Consider the following 26,931-nt stretch of genomic DNA (forward strand, 5'->3'; position numbering starts at 1 on the left):
CTGTCTGCCTGCCTCTCTGCCTACTTGTAATCTCTCTCTGTCAAATAAATAAATAAAATCTTAAAAAAAAAAAAAGAAAAGAAAAACATTATGATGAAAATTTTTAGAACGAGGCTTTCCACTTTCTTAACATAAGGAATTAAGTTTTCCATGCTTCAGGGAGAGAAATGATAAAACAAACGCAATCCTTCCTCGGCGTCTCTTAAAAAGCTGCACTAGTCAATGAACATTAAATCGGAGCTCTCTTGTTTTGACATACGATTAGGGATATTCAGTATGACCCGGAATGGACGGCTCAACGCGCTTAGGCCACAGACTATGTCAGCACAACTTTTAACCACTTATCTCCTGGGAAAGCAAGGCCCATCTTCACCTCTCCACTAGGCCAAGTGTTTGCTGCCGCGCAGGAAACGTGTACGGTCGTGGACCGGGAAATTCCCAGCGCGCGTAGCATTTAAGAGTAGGACGCTCAAAGGGTAGGAGGAACCGGGCTTCACTCCCTACCCACAATGCACAGAGCGCCTTTCCGGAAGTAAGGACTACAACCTCCTGGATGTATTTATCCGGACGGAAGCGTTTCGCCTATAATCTGATTGGACGTGACCCATCGAAGCATTGTGGGACTTCGACCGTCTCTCAGTACGCATGTGCTAGTTGACTTCGCTGCGCTGGGCCACATCCGGGAGGAGACGGCGGCCGGAGGATCACGTCGGCGGAACTGGCCTAACCCTTTCGTGCGCAGGCGCAGTGGTTCTGCCAGCACCGGAAGCGCAGGGGGTTGGGGCCGCGGTGACGCGATTCTGTCCGCGTTGGAGGGGCCGGGCAGCTGCTGGAGTCGCCGCTGCTACCGCGTGACGTGGCATAGCAGAAGCCTAAAACGCCAGACCCGGAGCTGCCGCGCCAGTCGTCGAGCAGGTCCTCGCCCCGTTAGTTCGCATTCTGGAGCTTCGCCCGACTCGCCGGCTAGCGAGCCGTCTCTGCCGCCCTCTTTCTCCCTCAGCTCCTCTTCCTTCGCTCAGTTTGTTGGGAGCGTGAAAGGAGAAGGCCCGGGGACGCCCCAAACCCCCTTCTGCTCCTGCCCATCGCAAGTGCCACTACTGCCATGGGCCTCACTATCTCCTCCCTTTTCTCCCGCCTCTTCGGCAAGAAGCAGATGCGCATTTTGATGGGTGAGTGACGACCCGACAGCTTGAGGGCAGGCGGGGTCTCGGTTCTTGGGGCGGCCTCGGGGCCTGTTTGTCCCTCCGCCCGCTGTGGTGGGGGAGGGGCGGCGGCTCGGGGTCAGGAGGAATTCTTAAGGGGGAACAATGGGGCGAAAGGTGGGCGGTCGCCCCAGATCTGTCTGAGAAGCCGGGCAGGGTCGCGGGACAAGGTTTATTCCTCTGGCTTTGGCTTTCTCTACTTGATGTTACTGAAATCAGACAGGATTGGGCGGAGATGTGGGGGAAGCGAACTCTTCTGATCTCGCTGAGCCCGGAAGACACTGGCGAGGCCCATTCTGAGAGTGCGGTCTGGCTCCTTCTTCTCCGGTGTGGGCAGCGGTCAGGACGCAGGCAGAACTACTCCAGCCTTCCTCCTCCCCCTTTCTGCTCCGTGTACACACTCTGCACACTCCAGTGGTATGTGGAGCGAGCGGTCGCCGGGAGCCCGGAGCCGCCCGAGGCAGGAAGTGACCAGGCCCAGAGCGGTGGCAAGGGAGCACCCTCGGTTTCAGAAGAGTCCGGAGTCCTCAGCGCCCAACTTCGCCCAACTTACTTTGCGCTGGATTCCACTTCGTGTTCTTTTCCTTATTACTGTCCCTGAAAACAGAGTTTATCTTCAGTCACTTTTTGGCCATCTCAAAAAACTAAGTATGTTTGGTTTACTGTCTTTGGTTTTCAAACCGATTTTTATCTAGCTGGTTAAGATTTAACAAAAAGACTTTTGATTTTTTAAGCCGATAACAAATTCCTAGTAACTGAACATCGGGACCCCTAATTTTAGGATAGCCTTGTTCAATAATAATTACAAAGGGTTTTTAAAAAGATTCTTGTGGAAAATAAGCTTTTAAAAGCTACTTTTCAACGCCAGTTTTTTGTTTGTTTGGTTGGCTTTTCAGCTGAGGGAGAAGGGGCTTGTCACTTGGGTGATGTAAAGCAGTCCCTCCCCCATATTACTGTGAGTCGTCTCTACATCACAGCTAAGCTCTGTGAACCTCAATAATGCGAAAAGGAGCTCCTCTAATTTAAATGGTGAAACTTGGTTATTCAGAAGCTTGTTTTTGTAGAGTGGGGAGGAAAAGTTGTATTTTCTAGTTTTCTAGTTCTAGTTCTACTTCTTCTTTGAAAGTTTTCCAAAGCTAGATTCAGTAGTAATTCAAGGTGTATGAAGATTACACATTTAGTTCCTTTTTAACTGTTATTTCTGTCTTCTTTACAATTCATGAAATAGTTAATTCTTTCATAAAGGTAAATCAAAATTTTTTCTCTTTAAAACTTTTTTAGATTTCATTTATAGAGACAATTTTTAAAGGAGGACAAGCATATTAAGTTTTTAAGGTGGCTGAAAGTTGACAGTCTGAAAAGGATCTGAAGTCATTGGGAGGACTTTGGACTGTGATAAATGAATTTCCAGGCTGTTCCTTAAAGAAATTAACTAGTACCTGGTTTCCAGGAACTAGTTGTGTTCCTGGAAATGTATTATGTTTGTCCTTTTACTTAATATTTATTGTAAATGAATTGCTGTGTTTTGTACCATAAGTCTTTTGTGATGGCTTAAAGTTTCAGAGGGAGAAGAAAGGTAGAGTTATGCTGTAAGCACTTTACTGAATTTACTGTATTAGGGGAGCATTTCTCCCCTTATCCCCAAAAAGTAACGGTTGAAAGAAAATGGAAAAGCATTTAACTTTGTGTGTTTATGCAAGAGATAGAAGTCATGATTTGGAATTACTTTTTTTTTTTATATTAAATATCTTATTACCCTGGTTTCCTATTCTTGTTTTGCTTTTGAATTTTGGGGTGATTAGGTTTCCTTGATTAAAAACACTAAAGTTACAAAGTCAAGTTTACTCATCAAATGAAGCATAACCTTAGGGGAGGATATTGCATGGGTAGGGAAAGAGGTGAAATGGAAGTTTGATAATTGATTTTTTTTTGTCCAACTTTGTGAAGTGAATGCATAAATAATCACTCTCAAGGTCTTTCTCTGCTTGTGTTCAAGTTTAGAATTGAGTTAATGATTGCTTTTCTCATATTAATGTTCTCTGACAGATAATTGCACTTTTTCTTTATTAGGCTTACATAAAATTCATACCTTCTTGAGTCAGTGACTTTTTCAGACTTTATCCCTTTTTTTTTTTTTTAAAGATTTTATTTATTTGACAGAGATCACAAGCAGGTAGAGAGGCAGGCAGAGAGAGGGGGGAGGAAGCAGGCTCCCCGTTGAGCAGAAATTCCCTATGTGGGGCTCGATCTCAGGACCCTGAGATCACGACCTGAGCCAAAGGCAGAGGTTTAACTCACTGAGTCACCCAGGTGTCCCCAGTCTTTATCCTTTTTAAATGTTACTGAAAGATAGCAGTTAGCACATGAATCTAGTTTGCCAAAGTACTGTGAAGTTAACATTTTATTCCTACACTTGTTCTCCCAGAAGCTCAAATAATTTTAAAAGGTGTTTGAAGTTATAGCTTGTAGTTAACTAATTAAAAACCAATGCAGTGTTTTAAATGTAATGTCGCTTAAAGTATAGATCAACAGAAATTGTCTGTTTAGGTTTTTTTGAGAAATCACTCAGGTGAATGATATTATTGAGCTTAAATTCAAAGATGAACAGTTTCCCATTTTAGATATTTCATGTAGCCCTGCATTACCTTATTTTTAGACTGATCTCTAGTGTCTTGATCTGTGAAATTTTGGGAAATGGCTCCCCAAGTTTTGTTTATGTTGGAAAACACTAATGTGTTCTGTAGAGGAATTATTAATACTAAGCTCTTTGAACTTGTAAGTTTTTTTCCCATTGAAAAGCTGAGAAAATGTTGCTTTTTAAAGGATTGCTAATAACTGTAATTCTGTATTGTCTTATGTGACTGTGGTTTTGTGGGGACCGGAGAGGTTCCTCTATTTGCCAATTTAAAAAATATTACTATATTTTAAGTGAGTCTTCAAGCTATAGAGTGGGATTTCATGCCTTTTCCCTAGCATATTTTTTTTAAAAGGATTTTATTTATTTGAGAGAGAGCAAGAGAGTGGCAAAGGGGGAGAGAGAAGTAAGCTCTCCACTGAGCAGGGAGCCTGATGCAGGGCTAGATTCCAGGACCCTGAGATCATGACCTGAGCTGAAGGCAGATGCTTCACTGACTGAGCCACCCAGGTGCCCCTTCCCTGGCATATATATATTTATTTTTATTTTTATTTTTTAAGATTTTTATTTATTTGACAGAGATCACAAGTAGGCAGAGAGGCAGGCAGAGAGAGAGAGGAGGAAGCAGGTTCCTTGCTGAGCAGAGAGCCCTATACAGGGCTTGATCCCAGGACCCTGAGATCATGACCCGAGCTGAAGGCAGCGGCTTAACCCACTGGGCCACCCAGGCGCCCCAATATATATACATATATTTTTAAAAAAGATTTTATTTATTTGAGAGAGAGAATGAGAGGGAGGGGAGAGAGAGAGTGAGGGAGCGAGCAAGCGAGCGTGAGAAGGGGGAGTGTCAGAGGGAGAAGCAGACTCCCTGCCAAGCAGGGTGCCCTATGTGGACTCGATTCTGGAACTCCAGGATCATGACCTGAGCCGAAGGCAGTCGCTTAACCAACTGAGCCACTCCCTGGCATATTTTGTAAATACATTTATTATGTGATTTTTAATTTTTAAAATTTAAAAAATTTTCCCTTTCTAAAAACATCATGTTCCTTTTTAAGAAATTTTAAAAATATGGGAAAGAATAACTAATTCCACCATTATACTATTGTTAACATTTATTATATTTATTGTCAGGCTTTTTTTGTTTTGTTTTTAAGATTTTATTTATTTATTTGATAGAGATCACAAGTAGGAAGAGAGGCAGGCAGAGAGAGAGAGAGAGGGAAGCAGGCTCCCTGCTGAGCAGAGAGCCCGATGCGGGACTCGATCCCAGGACCCCGAGATCATGACCTGAGCCGAAGGCAGCGGCTTAACCCACTGAGCCACCCAGGCGCCCCTATTGTCAGGCTTTTAAGAGGAAATTTATGTTCTTTCTTTTTGACTTAGCTTATTATGAGCATTTTCTCAGGTCATTAATTGAAAACATAATTGCCAGCCTTTTAAAAAAAAAAAGCCCTTCTGATTAGTTATGTGATACAAAGAAACAATAGAAAAGGCAAAAATCTTTAGTTTGATGCCACTAGAAGTTGATAAAAGTACATTTTTAGTTGTACCCTCTGGCATTATTGCAGATGGCTCTCAGACTTTGGTAATTTGCTGCTAATTAACACATTGCTCCAAGTGGAGATATTTCTGATCTATTGGGTAGAAGTAAAACCTAAGCTTATAATTACTTTTCTGTACACCTGGTAGCCTTACTTTTAGATTTGATGGTCAGATTTCTGAAGAATTAGATAAAATACTAAGATACAGTGTGTCCACCAGAAAAACCTAAAGGCAAGATGGCAGTATATAAATACCATTTGAGAGCTCTGGTATAGATAGGGGTTTTTTGGTTTTTGTTTTTAATTTAAAAAAATTGAGATATAATTCATGTAACATAAAATTTATCCCTTTAAAGTATACAGTTTAGTGGTTTTGCTATATTCACAAACTTGTATCATCATTGCCACTGTCTTTTCTTTTTTTAAAAAGAGCGCATAAGAGTGTGCGTGTGTGTTTGTGCAGAGGGAGAGAGAATCTTAAGCAGGCTCCATGCCCAGCAAAGAGCCCAGTAGGGGCTCAGTCCACCACTGTGAGTTCATGACCTGAGCTGAACTCAGGAGTTGAAGGCTTAACCAACTGAGTCACCCAGGTGCCCCCACTACCACCACTGTCTTAATTCTAGAACATTTTCATCAGCCCTGAAAGAAACTCTATACCCATTGGTGGTTACCGCTCCCCTTCTTCCCTAGTTCTTCTGCAACCACTCATCTACTTGTGGTTTCTATGGGTTTGTCTGTTCAGGATAGTTCACATAATGTAATCATACAATGTGTCCTTTAGTGCCTAGCTTCTTTCACTGTAGCATAATGTTTTAAAGGTTCATACTATATCATGTGTCAGTACTTTATTCCTTTTTAAGGCTGAAAAGTAATTCCTTTCTATGGATACACCACATTTTGTTTATCCATTCACATTTGATGGAAATCTGATTGTTTCCACTCTTTTGACTGTTACAAGTAATGCTGCTGTGAACATTTGAAAATAAGTTTTTGTATGGGCGTGTAATTTTTTTTTTTTAAGATTTTATTTATTTATTTGACAGAGATCACAAGTAGGCAGAGAGGCAGGCAGAGAGAGAGGAGGAAGCAGGCTCCCTGCTGAGCAGAGAGCCCAATGCGGGACTCGATCCCAGGACCCTGAGATCATGACCTGAGCCGAAGGCAGTGGCTTAACCCACTGAGCCACCCAGGCGCCATTTTAATTGTCTTGGGTAAATAAATACTTAGGAGTAGAATTGTTGGGTTCTGTGTTAACTATATTTAACACTTTAAGGAATTAACAAAACTGTTTTCCAGAGCAGCTACACCATTTTATATTTGCTTCAGGTGTGTCTGAGGGATCTAATTTTTCCATAAGACCTGGGGTTTTGCATCCCTCTTCTACTTCCGTGACTCTGGGGACATTTCTGAACCTCAGATGCTGCATTTGAAAAAATGGAGGGTAGTTGTAAGGTCTATGTTACAAAAATGTTTGGAGGCACTTTGGAACACAATAAGCACTCAATTTAAATTATTTTTAAGTAATTATGAAGTTTTATTTTAAGTTTCCTTGTAGAAAATTGAAAGATAAAGGAAACCACGAGAAAGAAAAATCCTCTGTTTGAAATTTTATCCATCTGAGAATAGACTCTTTTTCATCCCAGTCTCCTTTCTGCATTTTTTTTTCTCAATTTGAGATCATGGAGTCTAGTGTCTTTAACTTAAAATATAAATATTTCTTGCTGCCACACTTTTGTAGACATACTTTTTAATGATTGGCTAAGAGTTTTGGGGTAGTTTTATTGCTGTTAATATTTTGGTCAAAGTACAGGTCCAGTTAAGAAGAACAAGTAATTCCAGTATATCTTTCAATACAGTGACTTGTTTATGGGGGTGGACGGGAGGAGAGCATTGCTGGAATGTATAGATTAGTCTTATCTTGGCTAGGTGAGAATTGGTTATAGTTTCATTTTGTGGAGAAAACTCATTGCCAAATATTGCAACATTAAGGAAATACGTACTTAAGAAATGACTGAAGTAGCACAAAATTGTTAGACCAACATGTTTTTGAGTAAAGAATTCTATATGATGAGTTTTAAGGATGGTATGCGTTCATTTGTGCATCTTTAATCTCCCAGTAGAATTTTTTTTTTTCTTAGATTTTATTTACTTACTTGACACACAGAGAGAGACAGTGAAAGAGGGAATAGAATCAGGGGGAGTTGGGAGAGGGAGAAGCGGGCTTTCCGCTGAACAGGGCTCAATTCCAGGACCCTGGGATCATGACCTGAGCCTAAGCAGACCCTTAATGACTGAGCCACTTAGGTTCCCCTAGAAATTCCTTTTTTAAAAAAACACTTGTGGTTTGCATTTATATGACACTTTTTTGTGAAACTCAAAACATACCTTCATAATTTTAGAATCTTGTATGTAGCTGTGAGCTATTTAGCTGTTATCTTACAGTTTTTATTTTAAAAATAACTTCCTTAAAAAGCCTTACGGTTGCATTATTTTGTAAACACTTCCCCCCCCCTTTTTCATTAAAAATAATTGTATAAAATATATTCAAGATTCTTAAGCAGTCATCTTCCTAATAGATATATCAGGAAATGTAACCAGGCCAACATATTCATAAAGGAAATGTGTTATATTGGATTTTTTTTTTTAATGAAAGTAACACGTTTGTGTGAAGAAAATTCTAACTTAGAAGTAGAATATTAGTTATGCACACAAGCAGGTGTTAACAGTTTGGTTAAAAATTGGGTTCCCTCTGTGCTTTTCTATAACTTAAAATATATAATCATGTTTGTCTTGGGTTTCTTTGTTCTGTGTCGGTATTTTTAGATTTAAATTGTTTTAGTGATGGTATGGGGTTTAGTTGGACTTCCAGTGAGAATTAGCATTTGCTATAGTTCTCAAAACCTAAATTGTATGGGTGGCTCAGTTGGTAAAGAGTCTGCCTTTGGCTCAGGTCATGATCACAGGGTCGTGGGATTGAGTCTCATTCACATAGGGCTCCTTGCTGAGTGGGGAGCCTGCTTCTTCCTCTCCCTCTGTTGCTCCCCCTGCTTGTGCTTCCTTGCTCTCTGTCAAGGAAATAAATAAATAAAATCTTTTTAAAAAATCGAACTCATGTTTTTCTTTTTTTTTTAAAGATTTTATTTATTTATTTGAGAGACAGAGATCAGAATTAGGCAGAGAAGCAGGCAGAGGGAGAGGAGGAAGCAGGCTCCCTGCTGAGCAGAGAGCCCGATGCGGGGCTCGATCCCAGGATCCTGAGATCATGACCTGAGCCAAAGGCAGAGGCTTTAACCCACTGAGCCACCCAGGCACCCCTAACTCATGTTTTTCTAATGAACATCTTAGTTTCACTTCTGACTTGGGCTTAATCATATTTTGACTTAGTTTTTTATTGATTTTTTTGGTTTGTTTTTGAGATAGTGCAAGCAGCAGGCGTGGGGTGCAGAAAGGGAGAGAATCTTTTTTTTTTTTTTTTTAATATTTTATTTACTTATTTGACAGGGATCGCAAGTAGACAGAGAGGCAGGCAGAGAGAGAGAGGTGGGGAAGCAGGCTCCCCACTGAGCAGAGAGCCTGATGGTGGGCTCTATCCCAGAACCCTGACATCATGACCGGAGCTGAATGCAGAGGCTTTAACCCACTGAGCACCCAGGCACCCCGAGCATCTTTTTTTTTTTTTTTCCTCAGATTTTATTTATTTGAGAGAGATTGAGCATGAGTGGGGTGAGGGGCAGAGGGAGAGCAGCATACTCCCCACTGAGCAGGGAGCTGGATGCAGGGCTTGATTCTAGGACCCTGGGATCGTGACCTGAGCTGAAGGCAGATGCTTAACTGACTAAGCCACGCGGGCACCACCAAGAATCTTTTTTTTTTTTTTTTTTTTTAAAGATTCATTTGTGTGAGAGAGTATGTGTGTGTGTGTGTGTGTGTGTGTGTGTGTGTGTGCGCGCGCGCGCATGCACACAGGCAGGGGGAGGGACTGAGGGAGAGAATCAAGGACTCCATGCTGAGCGAGGAGCTGGATGCAGGACTTGATCTCAGGGCCCTGAGATCATAACCTGAGCCGAAACCAGGAGTCACCTCCTTAACCAGCTGCACCATTCAGGTACCCCAGAGAGAGACCCTTAAACACTCAGCTCAATCGCAAGACCCTGGAATGATGACGCTAGTCAAAATCAAGAGTCGATAGACTTTTAACTGACTGAGCCAGCCAGGCACCCCTTTTACCTTGGTTACTTAATGGTGAATTTTGCTTTATTTTAAAATTTGATCAAAATCACCTGAAAAGGACTTATTCTCTCAAGAGACAGCTACTGCTTTTTTTTTTTTTTTAAATTTTAATTCGGGGCACCTGGGTGGCTCATTGGATTAAGTATTTGCCTTCAGCTCAGGTCATAACCCCAGGGTCCTGGGATCCAGCCCCACGTTGGGCTCCCTGCTCAGCCAGGAGCCTGCTTCTCCCTCTCTATCTCCCTCTGCCACTCCCTCTGCTTGTGCTTTCCTATTCTCTCTGTCAAATAAATAAAATCTTTTTAAAAATTAAAATTATTACTTAAATACAATTAATTAACATATAGTATATTATTCGTTTCAGAGGGAGAGTTCAGTAATTTGTTAGTTGCTCATAACATCCAGTGCTCTGTTATATCACAGAAACAGGTTTTTCAAGCAATGAAATGATCATATTCTCCCCATCGTTTTCTGTATTTTTACTGAAGATATCAGACTTAAGGTAGTTAACTTTTGTTTCTTTGGGTGTATTTTAGAACTAGATTTTCTGATTTTTTATTTATATTGTCCTGTACTCAAAAAACAAAGCACCTCCTGGTGCCAGTTGGTTTTTTTTGTGCCCATGAGTGAGGGCTTAGTTGCTCACTCTGTCTAGTAAGTATTATAGTGTTTTGGAAAGAATAAACCTGAATATCTCAGTATGAAGGAGTAGGGAAGACAGTTTGATTAAAAGAAACAGGATACAAAGACATAAATTGCCTCAGTGTACAGAGAAATCTTTTTTTTTTTTTTTTTGTAGGGTACAGTGCAGGAAAGGTTATATGGGTGGAAAGGGTATGAAATTGCCTATAGCCTTTAGTTCTCAATTGAACTGATAAAAGTTAAACTTACTTTCACAGTAAGGTAAAGTAGGTAAGGGGGGGTGATTTCTGTGTGTGTTTTTTTTTTAACTTAATAGCGTTTGCTTCATGTGCCAAGTTATGCTTTGATTTAAATGTTTAAAAAGCATCTTTGCTTAAATCATGAATGAAGTTTAATTCATTTCAAAATCTGTGATAGCATAAATCTAGATGGCCATATGTGTGAAGTCCTTGGAACAATGATACATTCAGTGATGTTATTAGATATTGACCTTCCATTTAAAAGGGTTTGACAATATAGAACGTGATTTTGAGACAGATTTTGAGAGATTCTTACTTAAAAAATGAGTATTTAATTTGCTCATCACTATCACTGTAATGAAGAGGTATACCCTCTTAATCCAGGATGGATTTTTTTTTCCTTCAGAAACAAGCACATTCTTCCCTACTTATGTCTCCCTCAAAGGAATCGTTTTTTTTTTTTTTTTTTTTTTTTTAAAGATTTTATTTATTTATTTGACAGAGAGAAATCACAAGTAGACGGAAAGGCAGGCAGAGAGAGGGAAGCAGGCTCCCTGCTGAGCAGAGAGCCCGATGCGGGACTCGATCCCAGGACCCTGAGATCATGACCTGAGCCGAAGGCAGCAGCTTAACCCACTGAGCCACCCAGGCGCCCCAAAGGAATCGTTTTTTAAGAATTTAGACGTTCATTACACTGGAGAGGACTATAAGGCCATTTTTTTATAACCTAAATTAACCAGTCTTTTGTTCTCATTTCTGTGCATTTGATGTAGGAATGAATTTAGATATGGGTAAAATTGGCCTCATCTTCTTCTTCCTTTTTTTTTTTTTTTTTTAAGATTTTATTTATTTGACAGAGATCACAAGTAGGCAGAGAGGCAGGCAGAGAGAGGAGGAAGCAGGCTCCCTGCTGAGCAGAGAGCCCGATGTGGGGCTCGATCCCAGGACCCTGAGATCATGACCTGAACCAAAGGCAGAGGCTTTAACCCACTGAGCCACCCAGGTGCCCTGGCCTCATCTTCTTTTATTATCATTTAAGGATACTAGTGCATAGTTAACATTTTTTGGTAATTTTTGTTCACTTGTTTTTATGTGTTCTCTGATTCAGTTTGTAATGGGTTTTAAAAAATGATAGTAGTTCATAGAATTTAACAAGGACTTGAGTTGGAAAAGATGTTAGACTAGATGATTCAGTCTCCTTGTTTACAGCTAATTCCTCTGGTCTCAGTTTCCTACAGTGACTGGTAGTGGCTCAGTGGGTTAAGCCACTGCCTTCGGCTCGGGTCGTGGTCTCAGGGTCCTGGGATCGAGTCCCACATCGGGCTCTCTGCTCAGCAGGGAGACTGCTTCCCTCTCTCTCTCTCTGCCTGCCTCTCTGTCTACTTGTGATCTCTGTCTGTCAAATAAACAAATAAAATCTTTAAAGACACTTGACTGCTTTGTGGCAAAGCAAATCTAGAAACTAGAGCCTGAGTCAGTCAGATACTTCTCTCCTTTTCACTACTACATGCTGGCTCTCTAGGTCTAGAAAGAAAAATGGAAAGGCTTTCTGCAGCAAGTGTTTTCTTGGGATTCAGAAACGAAGTAATTTCTAACTCATTTGGGCCTTGAGCAGTTGACTTTTGCTTTCAAACTATAAATTTGTTATAAAATTAATTCATAGTGTGTGTTCTTCTGGTCTAGATTTAAAATCTCTAATGTCTTTTTCTAGTTGGATTGGATGCTGCTGGCAAGACGACCATTCTGTATAAACTGAAGTTAGGGGAGATAGTCACCACCATTCCTACCATTGGTAAGAAAGTTTACAGATGACTTTAATTACATCATAATACTATATTGTAAAAGAAATAGAATATGGTTTAATTTTGAAACAATTTTTAAGGCTTTATTATTTTGGAGAGCTTTATGTTCACAGTAAAATTGAGAGGAAGGTACAGAGATTGCTCGTAAACTTACCTCCGTGTAAATATAGCTTCCCCCCTTTATCAGCGTCCTCACCAATTTGTTACAATTGATAACTGCATTGACATAATCATCCAAAGTCCATAGTTTACCTTAGGGTTCACTCTTGGTGTACTTTCTATGGGTTTGGACAAGTGTACTATCTCATATATCATTATAACTGGCTTAGGTTTTTTCAGTTTATTATCTAGTAGATTTTTAAAAAGCAATTCTGAGAGAATTCCATAGTAAGAGGTTTTATTTTCCTAATCACATTTTGCACAACTGTCTTTATTTCTTTGTAGGTTTTAATGTGGAAACAGTAGAATATAAGAACATTTGTTTCACAGTATGGGATGTTGGTGGTCAAGATAAAATTAGGCCTCTCTGGAGGCATTACTTCCAAAACACCCAGGTAAGGAATGTTGTACAGTTTGTATAACTTTTCTTTATATGTTTTATGCTTTAAAGTTTCTTTTGATAACTACTATTTAGCTGGGTGTTGGCATTCTTATATGAGTTGGTTTCTTAATCACCACTTACATATTCTTCAGTGAACACTCTCACTCATGCCTTTGAAGGCTAAATTACCCAGGGGGAAGAGTTACATAGCCATCATAACAATAATTTGGAAGATTAGGTGGGGGCGGTTCTCAGGATTGAACCAGGTGTCTCCTCAGTAGTTCTGTTTGTTTTGTTCTTAGTCTAGAAAGAACGTTCTGTGTAACTTTCTTGTCATTTTAATTTTTAATGAATAAAAAGCAATTAATAGTCCTTCATTTAGCCCAGTTAAGTGTTTACCTTATTAAAATAGACTAAGAAAAAAATATATTGGAGTGCCTTGTGGTGTAGTCGGTTATGCATCTGACTCTTGGTTTCAGCTCAAGTTGCGATCTCAGGGTTGTGAAATAGAGCCTTCATGTTGGGCTCTGCACTCAATGTGGAACCAGCTTGAGATTCTAATTCTCCTGCCCCTCCTGCTTACTCTCTTTCTTTCTCTTTCTAAAGTAAATAAATGAATCTTTAAAAATACATATTTATGTAACTCCACTTCATTGATTTGTACGGTATTTTTTTATATTATCATGTAGTATATATAATAGTGGCATTGGGAAGAGATACTAGTAGTCTGTGAGCAGGAGTTCTCAAGTTTGGCTGCACATTAGAATCACCGGGGGAGCTTTAAAAAAAAAATTAAAATGCCAAAGTGCTGATCATTAACTCCATACCAATTGAATTAGAATGTCGGGGGATTTAAACTAGGTATCAGTAATGCGTCTCCAATTTTGATGTGCATATGAATCACTTGGATATTAAATACAGATTAATTTAGTAAGGTCAGACTGAGTAAGGCCTGAGATTCTGCATTTCTAGCAGGTTCTTGGGTGGTGGTCCTGCTGGTTTGGGACCTTACTTGGAAGAGCAAGGCTCTGGTATAAGGTATTTCAGTAGCGGCATTGTTGACATTTCAGGCTGAGTTAACTGTTCATTGTTGGGGTGTGAGGCGAACGTGATAACCACTACACTACGGAACTGTTCATTGTTGGGGTGAGGGGAGGTTCTCTGCATTGAGGAATGTTTAGCAGCGTCCCAGGCCTCTGCTCACTGGGTGCCAGTAGCAGACCCCAACCAACCTAGTTGCAGTAACCAAAAATACCTCCATATATTCAAATTATGCTCTGGGGATAAAATTGGACCCTTTTGGGAACCACTCACTACTCTAGTCTAATTGTTATGTAGGAGCCAGCTGAAGCTTGGAATGACTTACTAGGACTGGATAGGTGGTTCTTATTCTAGATTTCTCTTTAACCTCTTTCCAACTCAGTTGTGTTTACTACCAGGAGTAGTAAAGAGGGAGAGGTTTCTCATCAGTTTTTGTTTACTATTGGAGTTGATGATACAATTTTTAAGTAATGTGTGATGTTACAAGCACTTCATATGTTTAAGGTTCACAGAAGTCATTCTTGTTCTTCCAACTCTTAAAACAGTATGCAAGTGTGGTATATTGCCACCAGGTGGCAGTGAATACCCTAGGTGAGCTGGCTGGAACTGGTTACCAGGTTTAAGTAGTGTGTCCTGTTAAATAAATGCCATGCTTTTTTATTTAAAAATTGGAATATTTCTGTTCATTAGTTGTGATTATAAAGTCTGTTTTTTAAAAGATTTTATTTATTTATTTGACAAAGAAAGACATAGTGAGAGAGGGAACAATAGCAGGGGGAGCGGGAGAGGGAGGAGCAGGCCTCCCACAGAGCAGGGAGCCTGATGTGGGGCTCAGTGTCAGTACCCTGGGATCATGGCTCGAACTGAAGGCAGATGCTTAATGACTGAGCCACCCAGGCACCTGGAAAGGCTATTTTTTTTTTTTTAAAGATTTTATTTATTTGACAGAGATCACAAGTAGGCAGAGAGACGGGGGGGGGGGGGAATGGGCTCTGCACTGAGCAGAGAGCCCAATGTGGGGCTTGATCCCAGGACCCTGAGATCGTGACCTGAGCCGAAGGCAGAGGCTTAAACCACTGAGCCACCCAGGCACCCTTGGAAAAGCTGTTTTGATGCAAGTCACATGCTTCAAAAAACTTCATTATGGAAATTGTCAAAGGTACACAAAAGTAGAGAGACTAGCATATAAACGTCCACGTATCTATTAGCCAACTTCAGTTATTAGGGTATGGCCAATATTGTTTTATTGATGTTTCTTTCTAGTAGATTTTTAGATTATTTTAGATTATTATAAAGTAAGTCATCGTCATTTCATTTAGAGAGTGTTTGTTTTTTTTAAAGATTTTATTTATTTATTTATTTGACAGAGAGAGAGAGAGATCACAAGTAGGCAGAGAGGCAGGCAGAGAGAGAGGAAGGGAAGCAGGCTCCCTGCTGAGCAGAGATCGCGATGCTGGACTCCATCCCAGGACCCTGAGATCACGACCTGAGCCGAAGACAGCGGCCCAACACACTGAGCCACCCAGGCGCCCCTAGAGAGTGTTTTTGAAGTAGAGTTAGGAGCAGTGTAAAACTTTGCTAATCCTTAATTTGTAATTCTTGACCAAGAGTAACCCTGATCTTATCCTGCATTTGTTTAGAATGCTTTGTAATATACTTTTGAGTTTTTTTTTTTTTTTTTAAAGATTTTTATTTATTTATTTGACAGACAGATCACAAGTAGGCAGAGAGGCAGGCAGAGAGAGAGGAGGAAGCAGGCTCCCCGCCAAGCAGAGAGCCTGATGCGGGGCTCGATCCCAGGACCCTGGGATCATGACCTGAGCTGAAGACAGAGGCTTTAACCCATTGAGCCACTCAGGCGCCCCTGAGTTTTTGTTTTGTTTTGCTTTTTAGAGGTGAGTGGGAGAGAGTGCTCTGATGCATATATTGGGGAGGGGTAAAGAGAGAGGGAGAAAATCTTGAGTAAGCTCCATGCCCACCATGGAGCCCAGCATGAGGCTTGATCTCACAACCCTGCGACTATGATCTGAGCCAAAATTAAGTGTTGTCCAACTTAATTGACTGAGCCACCCAGTTGCCTCATTTACTTTTGAGTTCTTGAGATTAGATCCATTCCTGGCCTCTTTGGATCATCTTATAATCAAAAGTCCCAAGTATTTCTTCCTAGAGAACTCATGTCTACAGGGAAAGTTTTATATGTTACCTGATGTAATCTCAGCTAAGCTCTTACACCAGCTTTTCTAACATTCCTGATCATTTCTGTTAGCTGTAAAATTAAAAAGAAATGAATACTGTTTAATCATGTTCCTAGAGCCAGGACACACTGTTTTATTGTAATAAATTCCTCTTCCCTCATTAGATAATTCCAATTATTTTGCTTTTCTAAATTAGTAAGTACTTGGTCTTTTAAGTTGTCTTTTTTATTTGTAGCCAAACTTACTTTAGAATCCTAGTGTTTCTACACTCTTGATTCTAGGTTGTCCCAGGAGATGAATAACTTTGAATTTATTACTGAAATACTTTTTCTCTCAATAGTGTTACTTTGGAACTGATAGCATTAATTACATTTTAAAACAGAATAAAAATGGATAGTTAGTAGTCCAAATAAAATTAGATGCCTTTTGGAGGCATTGCCTCTTCCAGGGGAATAGATTTTAAAAAGCAGTAGCTTTTGGAATTAGGAGGGAAAGTGGGAGACAACATTTACTAAATGCCTGTGTTAAGCCCAGTGCAATACTAGATTCTTTTATATCTGTATGATTATGTTTAACAGGCTGATAAAGTTGGCTGGCGTGGTTTTATTTTTATAGAAGAGCAGGCATGTTCCAGGATTAGGTCATTTATGTAATAAGTAGTCTTGAGATTTGAATTTGGATATCTTTCCATTATGCCGTACTGGCTTTCATAGCACCAAAAGTATTTTCAGAGATTAGGATGTTTAAAATGATGGTTTCCAGCAGAGACAAAGGAAATGGGTTTGAAATTTGCTACACCAAAGGACATCGTCATTTTAATGACCATAGCCTAGAATAAATATTAGGTACCCTGGCAAGCTCAGAACTGTAATGGTACTGAGGTATAAATACAGAATAAAGTAGCTCTTTGTCCTAAATGGATTTTATGCTCTTGGTGGATTTAATCTAGTTATTTATATATAGATATATATATCTATATATAAATAAGCATAAGACAGTTTGTGATTAAGTGACAAATGATCAAAAAACACTTCAGTGGTCAGGGTTGTGGAGAGAATAATATTTAAAGTAATCACTTTAGGGGCGCCTGGGTGGCTCAGTGGGTTAAAGCCTCTGCTTTTGGCTCAGGTCATGATCCCAGGGTCCTGGGATCAAGCCCCACATCGGGCTCTCTGCTCCGCTGGGAGCCTGCTTCCTCCTCTCTCTCTCTCTCTGCCTGCCTCTGCCTACTTGTGATCTCTGTCAAATAAATAAATAAAATCTTTAAAAAGTTTAAAGTAATCACTTTAGTATTAATAGGAATAGATTTTAACAAAGCTATTAAGGTAATCTCTCTCTAGTTGAAAATTACATACTTTTCCATTTCTTTTATAGAATAGAATTTTAATGTTTGTGAATATCTGTAGGAGTGGTTATTACTTTTCTTTTTGTTAAAGAATTTCATATGGGGGGGCACCTCACTGACTCAGTCTGTGGAGTGTGACTCTTGATCTCAGGGTCGTGAGTTAAAGCCCCACACTGGGCCTAGAGTTTACTTAAAAAATAAATATAAAAGAATTTCTTATTTGATCAAGTCAATAATATTGTGGAGCAGAGCCGACTTTTCCATAAGTAAGCCTACAAAAACCATTTTGTGTGCCCCTTCTCCCTCTTTTTTTTAGAAACACTTTGTGCATGCCTTTTACTGAATATGCTAATTAAGTCATTAGATTCATGCATCTTTAGGATCTTTCTTTTTTTTTTTTTTTTTTTTTTTAAGATTCATTTATTTGACAGAGGGAAAGAGATCACAATTAGGCAGAGAGGCAGGTAGAGGGAGAGGGGGAAGCAGGCTTCCTGCTGAGCAGAGAGCCCAATGCAGGGCTTGATCTCAGGACCCTGAGATGGTGAAGTGAGCCAAAGTCAGAGGCTTAACCTACTCAGCCACCTAGGCACTCTGATCTTTCGTTAGTTCTTTTTCCTTTTGTTCCCGCATAGTGAACCATTCTGTTACTTATAATCTGCACTTAACATGAAACGGAAGTGGGATAAATTTATTCATAGTGTAGTTGAGAAAAGTGATCGGTTGGTTAAGAGTAAGATTTTTTTTTTAAGATTTTATTTAGAGAGAGCATGTGCATGTGAGTGGGAGAGGGGCAAGAGGGAGACAAAGGAAAAGAATCGCCAGCAGACTTTGTGCTGAGCGTAGTGCCACATGCGAGGCTTGATTCCACAACCTTGAGATCCTGACTTGAGCCAAAATCAAGAATCAGATCCTCAACTGATTGAGCCACCCAAGCACCTCTACATTTTTTTTTTTAATAACATAAGTCAAAATCACAAATAGTGCTCAAATCTATTTTTAGTACTTAGGGCTTTGTTCTTTTTTTTGTTCTTTTAATAATGAGACATTGACTTCTTGATGTTTAATTCAATATGGTTCTTTTGTCTGTAAATATTTAGTGTCTCCTTTAAGATTAACTGTTGCAATTTATTTATATAAAAACAATTTTTCCCCAGGGTCTTATTTTTGTGGTAGATAGTAATGATCGTGAAAGAATTCAGGAAGGAGCTGAAGAGCTGCAGAAAATGGTAAGAGAATTTTTAAAATTTGTTATTTCTAAGATGTGTTTTTCAGGGTGACAATGGTGGTGTTAGTGGTTGGTACATCTTAGTGTGATTAGATTACACAAATGAATTGTTTCTGGGCTAGAAAGAACCTTGAGGAACAGTCATCACAGATTCTTAAGAATGCATATAAAAACTCGAGAGCTTTTTAAACAGACAGAAGAGTATCTACTTCATTAAGGTGGGAGGAGGGCTCAGCTTGTTTTTACCATGCTCCAGGGGTTGATAGGTCTCTGGTTGAGGATATCTCCATTAGTCCAGTGCTTTATTTAATAGATAAAAAATCTATAGGTTTGGAACTTTTGTGATCTAGGAATTTTGGATCAGATATCTATTCCCAAGGTGACTGGGTTCAGTTTTCTGTATTCTGTACCTATATAATATATACTCTGAAATATTTCATAGTAGCAGCCATGATAAAGAATTCCACCTATGGTAGTAGCATTTTGGTTGATGATGGTATTTTAGCTTGCCGGGTATCAGATTGTTTTCATGTACAGTTGACCCTTGAACAGCCTGGGGGTTAGGAGTGCCGGCTCATGGCCCCCGCCCACCATGTGTACAGTTGAAAATCCATGTATAACTTTGGAGTCCTGAAAAACTTCACTGCTTTTGCTGGCCACAGTTTAGTGGTGGGCATATTGCCTCCTGAGGCCATGCCTTTCTGTCCTAGGTGGCTTTTCTTCTCACCAGTCAGAATTGGCTGCAACCCAAGAGGCAAGCAGATGCCAAGCCCTCTGACTCTGGAGTGGGAGGTGGGGAGGGTGGGCCAGCGCAGGTCTGGTGTCCAGGTGTGCATCCCAAGGACCACCTCACCCTGCTGCTCAGGCTGAGAGCACAGACAAAACAATAACTTCAGGACTATAAATCAGTGGTTTATGCAAATGAAGAAAAAGCTTTAGAACAAATCACGCAAGATAAGCAAATTGAAGCTAAAATTGTAGACCTGGAAAGGGAAACTGAAGAGTTAAAAATTGCTTTTGAAATGAAAAAGGCTTTTATTAGATAGGATGCAACTTTGAGCTGCACTTAAAAAAACCTGGAGAAAATTAACCCCAGGTGTGCTCATGGATAACATGAAACATGTATTAAAGCTAAATTAATAATGAAATCACACCAGGAATCTTGGAATTTGGAGGAAAAACTGATGTTGGAAAGAAGAAATTAACAATTAAGACAAGCTTTAGAAATGTTTTAGAACAAATGTTTAGTCAAGGTTTTAGGAATACAGACTGAAAAGAGCAAACAGAAAGATGAATTTGGACAATATGGAAAATTCCGATGAGATAAAGACCATACCATAAAACCTACAGATGGAGATACAGATTACTAAAGTTATTCAGTATGTGTTCCAGAACCTCATTGTAGGGAGTAAAGGCAATTGGGCAGAGGATTTTGCGTTTAAGGAAGCTGTTCACCAGCTTGACAAGAATCTCACTGTGATCTAGTAAGAATTCTATTTTGACATTTTTTGTTTTGGTCTTCGCTTTGTCATTTAAATAACAGATTTCAAGTAAAATTCTTTTTAGTATTTTTGGAACTATTCTAATACTCCAGTTTTTTTGTGGCTTGACACTTTAACATGGAATCTGTTGTTTTAAATATGATAATTAAAGTGACTGGCATACTCGAAAAGAATCTGAAAATCTTAGTCTTGGAAGGGTTCCAAAAGACATCTAATCCAGCTTTCCACTGAATGTGGACGTTTTTCTGCAGCATTCCTGGCAGTCCCACCTCTCATCTGGAATACTTCTATGCATTTGTGAGTCAACTAAAATACTAGAAAAGTTGGAAAACGATATCCACATCCTTGATTTTTTTTCAACTGTCAGTTGTATTTTACAAAAATATATATCACTTTAGATTTATCTCACACAGAAAAACTAATAGCTTACTCTTGCCCTTACCAATAACACTTGATTAACATGTAATTTTGAATGGTATGTGTGTTTTATATTGTATTCTTTAATGAATTAAACTAAGGAAAAAATGTTATTACAAGGAAGAGAAAATGCATTTACAGTAATGTGCAGCAAAACAACCATGTATGAAGTTGACCCACACAGTTCATACCCATGTTGTTCAAGGATCAGCTTTATTTATATTGTAAAAATTGTTGGGGATGTACTTTGTCATGGTTTCAAATTTGGATAACTGTAAAATATTTACTGAAATGAAATCTTAATTTTCATTTGTTGCTTTTAAGACAGTATTGCAGTTTGTGCCAGTGTATGTGTAATAAGTCATGGTAGTTTGTCCAGGGAGTTGAATATCACGCCTTCTACTCTTTTTGTAAACAGCTTTATGGAGGTATAATTCATATACCATAAACGTCACTCATTTAAAATATGTAAGTTATTTGTTTTTAGTATACAGAATTTGCAAACATTAACCACAGTCTGATTTTATAACATTTTTATTGACCATAAAGAAATTCCCTAGAACTATTAGTATTTATTCTCCATTTCTATCTTCAGTGCACCCCAAACCCCCAGCCCTTATGACCACTCATTTACTTTATATGCATATGCCTATTCTAGGCATTCATATAAATAGAATCATGTAATACGTGGTTTTTTAAAACTTCTTGTTACTTTTCACTTAGCATTAATTTTCAGCACTCATCCGTGGTGTGGCATGTGTCAGTACTCATTCCTACCAGTGTCTACTCTTGTATTTACTTTTATTATTGTTCTATTACTTACTATTTACTCCTGTATTATTTATTATTATACTCTTACATTATTCTTGTATTTTTTTCACGATACTGCTAATGCCCTAGTCATTGTACTGTTTTCCTTCTATTGTCTAGCCCTGCTGGCTGGAAGGGAATAAAAGTCCAAAAAGAGTCCTCTACTACTGAGTACCATAAGATGCTGCTGTAAATATTTATTTCCATATGTGTTTCTTGTCCTTACCAATCCTGACATATTAATATTAATGGGTGATCATGAAAGCTCAAATGAATGACTTACTTTAATGGAGTGCAGGATGATTGGCTTGAAAAATAGTTTTGCTTTACTTGAAGTCATACGAGTTTTTTCTTGGGTTTTAAAAATTGAAGGATATGAGATTTAAGTGTGCCTGAACTTTATGTTGTGAAATTAGGTTGATGTTTAATAATGTGTTCAAGGTTGAATAAGTGGTATATACAGGAAGACAGTGTTTTACCTACTTTGTCACAGTGATTGAGTTCAGATTGTTAGTTGTTAACATCTTAGCTTTTATTTTCAGCTTCAGGAAGATGAGTTGCGAGATGCAGTATTGCTGCTTTTTGCGAACAAACAGGATTTGCCAAATGCTATGGCCATCAGTGAAATGACAGATAAATTAGGTCTTCAGTCTCTTCGTAACAGAACAGTAAGTATTTGGAGGTTCATGTTAATCTCCTGACTTAGAATTAATGTAATTGTTTAAGAAAGTATTCACTTCAGTACATATTAAGCAATTGTCCCTTTGGACAAATAATGAGCATACCATTTAAAAAAAAAAAAAGCAGTAATATACTACAAACATGAGCCCTTCCAGACTTTTTTATAAATGTGTGTTCAATTTTTAAACTATGTTAATACCTCCCCCGACCCCCACCCCCCACCCTCGCCAAGAGAGGAGTAGAGAGAGAGAGGCTCCACGGCCAGTGCAGAGCCCAACATGGGCCTCCATCTCATGACCCTGAGATCATGACCTCAGCCAAAATCAGGATTCGGACACTTAACTGACTGGGCCACCCAGGGGCCCCTCCATTTTTTAACTTTTAATATTTATCTTTTAAGGAGCCAAATGTTTAAATACCTTTATTTCATTTGATTTTTGTTAACTTTATCTTTAAAACATTTAGTATCAATAAAGATGTAATTTCCTTTTTAAAGATTTTATTTATTTATTTGACAAATCACAAGTAGGCAGAGAGGCAGGCAGAGAGAGAGGGGGAAGCAGGCTCCCCACTGAGCAGAGAGCCTAACACGGGGCTTGATCCCAGGACCCTGAGACCATGACTTGAGCCGAAGGCAGAAGCTTTACCCACTGAGCCACTCAGGCGCCCCATCTAAAGATTATTGATATTGGTTTTTTTTTTTTTTTTTAAAGGTTTTATTTATTTATTTGACAGAGAGAGATCACAAGCAGGCAGAGAGGCAGGCAGAGAGAGAGGAGGAAGCAGGCTCCCTGCTGAGCAGAGAGCCCGATGCGGGCCTCGATCCCAGGACCCTGAGATCATGACCTGAGCCGAAGGCAGCGGCTTAACCCACTGAGCCACCCAGGCGCCCGATATTGTTTGTTTTAATTTTATATCTTTCAAAGAGCTCTACAGCAAGTATTTTGTAATTTGGTTTTCTTACTAAAACTGCAATATTTTTGCAGCCGTATTTTAATTTTTTTATTTTTTATTAACATATAATGTATTATTAGCCCCAGGAGTACAGGTTTGTGAATCGCCAGGTTTACACATTTCACAGCACTCAACATGACACATACCCTCCCCAGTGTCCATAACCCAGCCACCCTCTCCCTACCACTTCTCCCCAGCAACCCTCAGTTTGTTTTGTGAGATTAAGAGTCTCTTATGGTTTGTCTCCCTCCTGATCCCATCTTGTTTCATTTTTTCCTTCCGTACCCCCTAAACCCCTCACTTGTTGGCTCTCAGATTCTTCATATCAGGGAGATCATATGATAATTGTCTTTCTCTGATTGACTTATTTCACAATTGACTTATTTCGCCCAGCATAATAATCCTCTAGTTCCAACCATGTCGTTGCAAAAGGCAAGATTTCATTTCATTTCTTTTCTTTTCTTTTTTTTTTTTTTTTTTTTAAGATTTTATTTATTTATTTATTTGACAGAGATCACAAGTAGGCATAGAGGCAGGCAGAGAGAGAGGGGGAAGCAGGCTCCCTGCTGAGCAGAGAGCCTGATGTGGGGCTTGATTCCAGGACCCTGGGATCATGACCTGAGTTGAAGGCAGAGGCTTTAACGCACTGAGCCACCCAGGTGCCCCAAGATTTCATTTCTTTTGATTGCTGCATAGTGCAGCCGTATTTTAGATAATCTTGTTTTATACTGTTTGCCTTTTAACATCCAAAGCTTGTGAACTATAGTTACGACATTAAACAAGTTTTGAATTTAAAATTAAAAGAAACATTATGGCACTCCTAGGTGGCTCAGTGGGTTAAAACCTTCAGTTGGGCTCAAGTCATGATCCCAGGGTCCTGGGATTGAGCCCCACATTGGGCTCTCTGCTCAGCAGGGAGCCTGCTTCCTCCTCTCTCTCTACCTGCCTCTCTGCCTACTTGTGATCTCTGTCTGTCAAATAAATAAAATAAAATCTTTTAAGAAAATAATAAAAAAAAGAAATACTATACTTGTTTTCCAGTAGCTTGTTTTAGATCAATGGTTTAAATACCAGCAAAATACAATCTACTGTTTTATATATAAATATAATATCACAAACTTTAATGTGACTTGGGCTTTACAGTGTTTTTTCACTAAGTTGTCAACAAGGCAGATATTGTGCTGTGGCAGTATCTATATAGGCTGTTTGAGATGTACCAGGCTGATTTAAACAAGATAAACTGTAAATGGTACCAGTTTTCAGGGCTGTGAAGATAAGAATTTGTACCTTTAACCAGCCTTCTAGGTTACTGGGGTGTTTGTTATTCAAATAATAATTGCCAGAATGGTATACTTGGATTGCCCTTGTGATAGTAAAGTAAGGTCTTTATTGTAAGGCAGAATAAAATGGGTCAGTAATGAAAAGTAATAAAAATAAACTGTTGCTTAAAGGAAATTAAATTGTTTTCTAGATCTTTTTCTTGCTCTTTGTTAACATTTCATGGCATTTCATACACTTCCTGTTACCACCAAAAAGTGAAACTTTTTGGAATGCAAAGACTAAAGATAGTGAAATTATTCGAAAAGCTTGCCTCCAGTATCAACAATTTTCTTTAAAATTTTGCCTCCTGTACTCTGAATGTAGTTTTATGGGAAACAAAAGAGGGTCAGAAGACCTGATGGGTTCCCTTAAGTAGTTACTGATCTTCCTATGAACGTTCTTTTCAGATTAAGGAGTGGATTGTTGATAAAATCTAATGAATAGGTAGGAATAGCTTTAATTGAGACAGGAGTTTTGTGAGAAGTGTGTATGAGAACACTGTAGTTCTGTATATATAGTTCTATATAGTTACTGAGATTATTAAATACAAAAGTCATGGTGAGATGTAAACTGTATTTACTTCCTTTTTTTTTTTTTTTAATTTATTTATCTGACAGAAATCACAAGTAGGCAGAGAGGCAGGCAGAGACAGAGAGAGGGGGAAGCAGGCTCCCCACCAAGTAGAGAGCCTGATGTGGGGCTCGATCCCAGGACCCTGGGATCATGACCTGAGCTGAAGGCAGAGGCTTTAACCCACTGAGCCACCCAGGTGCCCTCTGTATTTACTTCTTTATTTCTATAGTTTTATATATTAGTTTTTTGTTTCCCATTTCCTGTACATGTATGGTAACTGCTGACTAAATATTATGCTTGCACAGTTGGGCGGAAATACTTAATGTTCTGATTAAGAAATTTTAAAGACTGGTTATATATAGTGTTCTGTTAATCAAATATTTTCTTGTTCTTTCTTTACAGTGGTATGTTCAAGCCACTTGTGCTACACAAGGAACTGGTCTGTATGAGGGACTTGACTGGCTGTCAAACGAGCTTTCAAAACGTTAAATGAAACTGGATCTAACCAAGGACACATTTGATAGAATTGGTCTAGGCTTGTTACAACAAAATTAGTTTGCATCTTGGTTATTAAACAGTATCTGGGACTGGTTTGGGCAGAATATTACAGCGTTTAAACTTATTTTGTTGCCAATTATTGTTTACCAAGTGTAATATTGCTATTTAGCAATATGCTTGGTTTTAAAGAAATTCTCCTTAACTTGGGAAAAAAGTGTCCTCTTTTAATTTTAATTCCCTTAAGCCTAAATGCCTGGACATAGCTATTGTGACACCTTTAAATAAATCCGTTTTGAATGTTTTTTGAGCCCACACGAAATAATGTTTTAAAGTTTTTCCCTTGCTACTTTACTGATACCTTTATCATTCCTGGGGCGGTCTGCTGATTTAAAAAAATGTAGCATTCCATTTGTATTTATTTTTCTCCCTTGCCAAAAAGTTTTTCTAATACTGCTTGTACCAGCCAGGGAAATGCTCCAAAACACTATTCAGATCTCTTGCACTGAGGAACTTCTAATTTTCCCCCCTTATTGAACCTGGCTTTCATCAGCCAAGCTTACCTTAGTGTGGTTTGGATTTGATAGCTAATTAGTTCAGTGCTGGTTGCAAAGAGTTCATATTGAGATGATTTTTAATACCCAGCAGATTGTCTTCCTTTATATTGTATCTTTTTTATGTTGCATGTTGCTTTTTGGTATCAGCCTGACTCTTTGCCCAGTATATGATAGTTCTGCTGATGTTTATTGTTTATTGGTGAACACATCTTCATTAAGAGTTTTTGAAAAACTTATCAAACTCAGTAAGTTTTCTTCATAACCCATTTGGAATTATTCCTAATAAAATGATAAAAATATGTAATGTGTGTGTTCTTTTTGAGTCTAGAAGATATTTGAAATGGATTTTCTTATTTAGCACAGTAATTTGCATATATTGCATTTTTGTAAACAATAATACAGGTCTCAGTGAGTTAACTAATTGTTTAAATTGGAAAATAAGGTATGGGTTGCTATCATGTGTATAACAGAGTGGGGAGTAGCTTCAGAATTTTAGTTTCCTTTAATAAAATAGAACTTGACACTGTACATTTCTAAACTCACATCAAGAGTAAAAAGCTGTAATAAAATGAACTGCCCAAAAAGCATGTATGCATGTGTTTGTTTCACAACTAGTGCTAGTTAAAAAACTGGAAGTGCTGTTTGCGTGGCACAATGCAGACCTCAAAGGATATGCTGCTCTTCTCCGTCAAGGAGTTAATAAGCACATTTAGTTTCAGCTCCACATATTTCAAAACTTCTATGGAGAGCTGCATGTAATGAATTCTTTGTTAATAAGGCAATAACGGTATATATAGTTAATGAACTACATTTTTGAGATTATTAAGGACTCAACCTTCATAACCTTATGAGTAACTAACTTAGTTTGTCGATAGTATTTTATGTATCTTCACATCTTTCAAATTCTTTTTTTTTTTTTTAAGATTTTATTTATTTATTTGACAGAGAGAGAGATAGAGGGATCACAAGTAGGCAGAGAGGCAG

The 26,931-nt window shown here is 38.9% G+C and overlaps 1 protein-coding gene across 1 annotated transcript; it reads left to right on the forward strand.

The window, feature by feature from the left end:
- The first annotated feature begins 772 nt into the window (after nucleotides 1-772).
- On the forward strand, nucleotides 773-26,246 carry ARF4 (ADP ribosylation factor 4). Its single transcript, XM_044253318.1, has 6 exons — nucleotides 773-1,169; nucleotides 12,201-12,281; nucleotides 12,736-12,845; nucleotides 18,568-18,639; nucleotides 21,910-22,035; nucleotides 25,298-26,246. The coding sequence occupies exons 1-6, from the start codon at nucleotides 1,103-1,105 to the stop codon at nucleotides 25,382-25,384; spliced, it is 543 nt and encodes a 180-aa protein (XP_044109253.1). The 5' UTR covers nucleotides 773-1,102; the 3' UTR covers nucleotides 25,385-26,246.
- The last annotated feature ends 685 nt before the right edge of the window (nucleotides 26,247-26,931 follow it).

Source organism: Neovison vison, chromosome 6 (genome assembly GCF_020171115.1).
Source record: "Neovison vison isolate M4711 chromosome 6, ASM_NN_V1, whole genome shotgun sequence".
In the NCBI taxonomy this organism is placed as follows: domain Eukaryota; kingdom Metazoa; phylum Chordata; class Mammalia; order Carnivora; family Mustelidae; genus Neogale; species Neogale vison.